Source organism: Gastrolobium bilobum, unplaced genomic scaffold, assembly GCF_033153095.1.
Source record: "Gastrolobium bilobum isolate Gb01-03AN ecotype WA unplaced genomic scaffold, APGP_CSIRO_Gbil_v1 utg659210, whole genome shotgun sequence".
In the NCBI taxonomy this organism is placed as follows: domain Eukaryota; kingdom Viridiplantae; phylum Streptophyta; class Magnoliopsida; order Fabales; family Fabaceae; genus Gastrolobium; species Gastrolobium bilobum.
The window spans coordinates 6,102-9,302 of record NW_026899765.1 but is presented as its reverse complement, the minus strand read 5'-3'; the positions used below and the strand labels follow the sequence as shown (position 1 = coordinate 9,302).

The 3,201-nt window shown below is 36.4% G+C and overlaps 1 protein-coding gene across 1 annotated transcript; it reads left to right on the top strand.

Annotated features, from left to right (window-relative positions):
• The first annotated feature begins 24 nt into the window (after nt 1-24).
• LOC133293273 (receptor-like protein EIX2) lies at nt 25-2,583 on the top strand. Its single transcript, XM_061491809.1, has one exon. The coding sequence runs from the start codon at nt 25-27 to the stop codon at nt 2,581-2,583; it is 2,559 nt and encodes an 852-aa protein (XP_061347793.1).
• Nucleotides 2,584-3,201: the final 618 nt, after the last annotated feature.

Here is a 3,201-nt window from a genome sequence, read left to right as displayed (position 1 = left end):
TGTGCATGGTTGCTTTGTGCAATGATGATGTTGAACCCATGCACGTGCAGCTCTAAGATCCAGTGCAACGAGAAAGACAAGGAAGGTCTCTTGAACTTCAAACAAGGAGTCGAAGATCCATCAGGAAAGCTCTCTTCATGGTCCACTGAACAAGATTGTTGCAATTGGAAAGGAGTGAAGTGTGACAACATCACAAGCAGAGTCACTGAGCTCAGTCTCCCATGTTCTACAACTCTTCCAACTTATAGCGACAAAGTGGATAAATCACACTGCCTCACAGGTTCTATCCACATTTCTTTGCTGCAGTTTCAATCTCTACATAGCTTAGATTTGCATAATAATGACTTCTTAGCCATCCAATTTGATAGTCAGAATTGTCATAACCTATCTGTTGAGTACTGTGTAAACTCTTCAGCTCTTGAATATCTTGATTTATCATCTAATTATGCTCTTGCCATTGATAATCTTCAATGGCTTTCCCGCATTTCATCCTTGAAAAGGCTCCAACTTAGTGGCATTGATCTTCGCAAGGAAACTTACTGGCTTCAGTCAGTAACTACTATGCTTCCATCACTTTCGGAGCTGTACTTGAGAAGTTGTCAATTGAATAACTTGAGCCCGTCTCTTCAGTATGCTAATTTTACTGCACTTCAAATTCTTGATCTTCGCGGCAATAAATTTGACTCGGAGTTGCCTAAATGGTTATTCAATCTTAGTGGTATCTTTAACATTGACCTTAGCTCAAGTGTTTTAAGAGGTCAACTACCAAAGGCATTGCTAAATCTGCGACACTTGGAATCCTTGGGCCTGGAAAAAAATCATTTCAATGGACCAATTCCAGATTGGTTAGGCCAATTTGAACATCTACAATATCTTGATCTTGTTAAAAACAATTTTTCTGGATCTATTCCCGTAAGTTTGGGAAATCTATCATCCTTAGTTTTCTTGGGTGTTGGCCGAAATCAATTGACAGGGATAGTGTCCGAGAGAAATTTTGCCAAACTGTCAAAGTTGAAGTACTTGTCTATCTATTCATTACCACCATTAATCTTTGATTTTGATTCCCATTGGATTCCACCTTTCCAACTTCAACAATTAATTTTCGGATTTGCGGGTTCTGAACTCCCTGTCTGGTTATATACCCAAAGATCTATTGATACTCTAAAAATTGTACACTCCTCATTTGAGGCTCCAGGTGATTTTTGGAATTTTGTTTCGAGAATAACCTTTCTCGATTTAGAAAGGAATTCAATAGATGGGAACCTGTCAAAAGTGTTGTTGAACTCTACATACATAAATCTGTCATCAAATGATTTGAAAGGTAGCTTGCCTCAATTATCATCAAATGTGGCTGTTTTGGATATAGCAAGCAACTCATTATCAGGATCCATTTCTCCTCTCTTGTGTGATCGTAAGAGGCTGCTGAATGGGGAAAGCAATTTAGTGTACTTGGACTTATCTGATAATCGTCTCTCTGGAGGGCTTACAAATTGCTGGCATAACTGGAAATCTTTGGTTCATATTAACTTGGGAAGCAATAACCTCACAGGCAAGATACCCCGATCAATGGGGTTGTTATCTGATCTCACCACATTGCATCTGCATGAGAACAACTTGTACGGAGAGATACCTCCCTCGCTGCAAAATTGCCACTCTCTATTGATCTTTAATGTTCGTGAAAATAACTTTTCAGGAAATATACCAAAATGGATACCGCAGAGTGCAATGGCTCTCCAATTAAGGTCCAATCAATTCAGTGGTAATATTCCACCACAGATATGCCAAATGACTTCCCTCATCATTTTGGATTTTGCAGATAACAGAATCTCAGGGCACATACCCAACTGCCTAGATGATATCACAGCCTTAATTTCCAACAATGCTTCTCGGAGTAAGCTTGCTTTTTACGTTAATGTTTCTAATATCTATTACTCCTTCGTAGACAGTCTTGAGCTGGTTACAAAAGGTCAAGGATCATACTATAGAGCAAACCTGCACTTTATGACCTTAATTGATCTTTCAAATAATGATCTGTCTGGAACAATACCTCCACAAATGTTTAGCCTCGTTGGATTGCACTCCTTGAACTTGTCCGACAATAAGTTAATAGGAAGCATACCAAATGAGATTGGCAACATGTATAACTTGGAGTCCCTTGATTTTTCAACAAACAAACTATGGGGTGAAATTCCTCACGGGATGTCCAATTTGTCTTTTCTCAGTTACTTGAATCTGTCAAGTAACAATTTCACAGGCAAAATACCATCAGGGACACAACTTCAAGGGTTTAGTGCACTAAGCTATATTGGCAATCCTGATCTTTGTGGATCTCCACTTACTAAAAACTGCTCGTCGGACACTAAATATAAAGAAACAAAGCCTATGGATGAACATCAGAGTCAATCTGAATTTTTATCATGGTTCTATATTGGCATAGAATCTGGATTTGTCACGGGCTTTTTGGGAGTTTGTGGCCCCATTTTCTTGATTAGGAAATGCAGACATGCTTACTTCAACTTTCTTTATGACATGAGAGACCAACTTTATGTTATGGTGGCCGTCAAGATGAACTCCTTCCGCTGATCTAACAAGCTACAACTATGTAAGTAGAACCTTTTCATCGAGACTTCAATTGATTTATATAACATTATATATTTTCCTATTCCCTTCTAATCTGTTTTCTTTTAAAGATAATTGTAATAAGGGAAAACATTTTCTACTTTAAAAGGAGAAAAAATTTCTCTTATGAGTGACTCATAGCATAGTGGATCCCACCTTGAATTTTGTTCTCTCTCCACTATTTTGTATACCTCATTTATATTATGAGTCACTAATAGGAGAAAAAATTTCTCCTTTAAAAGAAGAAAATATTTTCCCTTGTAATAAATAACATATTCTATTCCGATTAATGATTTCTACAATTTTATATTATATAGTTATTTATCTATCATTACCATATTAGAACAATTATAACCAATCATACTCTTAAATTTTTTATTATATATCATCTCAATAATAATATACGCCATATAGGTAATTGGGTACTTTCCGATAAATTATTTATGTTTTGAGATAAAATATTATGCATATTTTTTTTTTCATAGATATTCTACGTACTTATTTCCAACACCGTTAGATTAGAATTTTAACTAATTTTTATCATCTCTCTCATCTTGAAATTCTGATCTAACGGTGTCAGAG

Bases quoted from the DNA above. Each gene is read 5' to 3' on its own strand.
- LOC133293273 (XM_061491809.1), top strand. From the start codon at position 25: ATGATGTTGAACCCATGCACGTGCAGCTCTAAGATCCAGTGCAACGAG.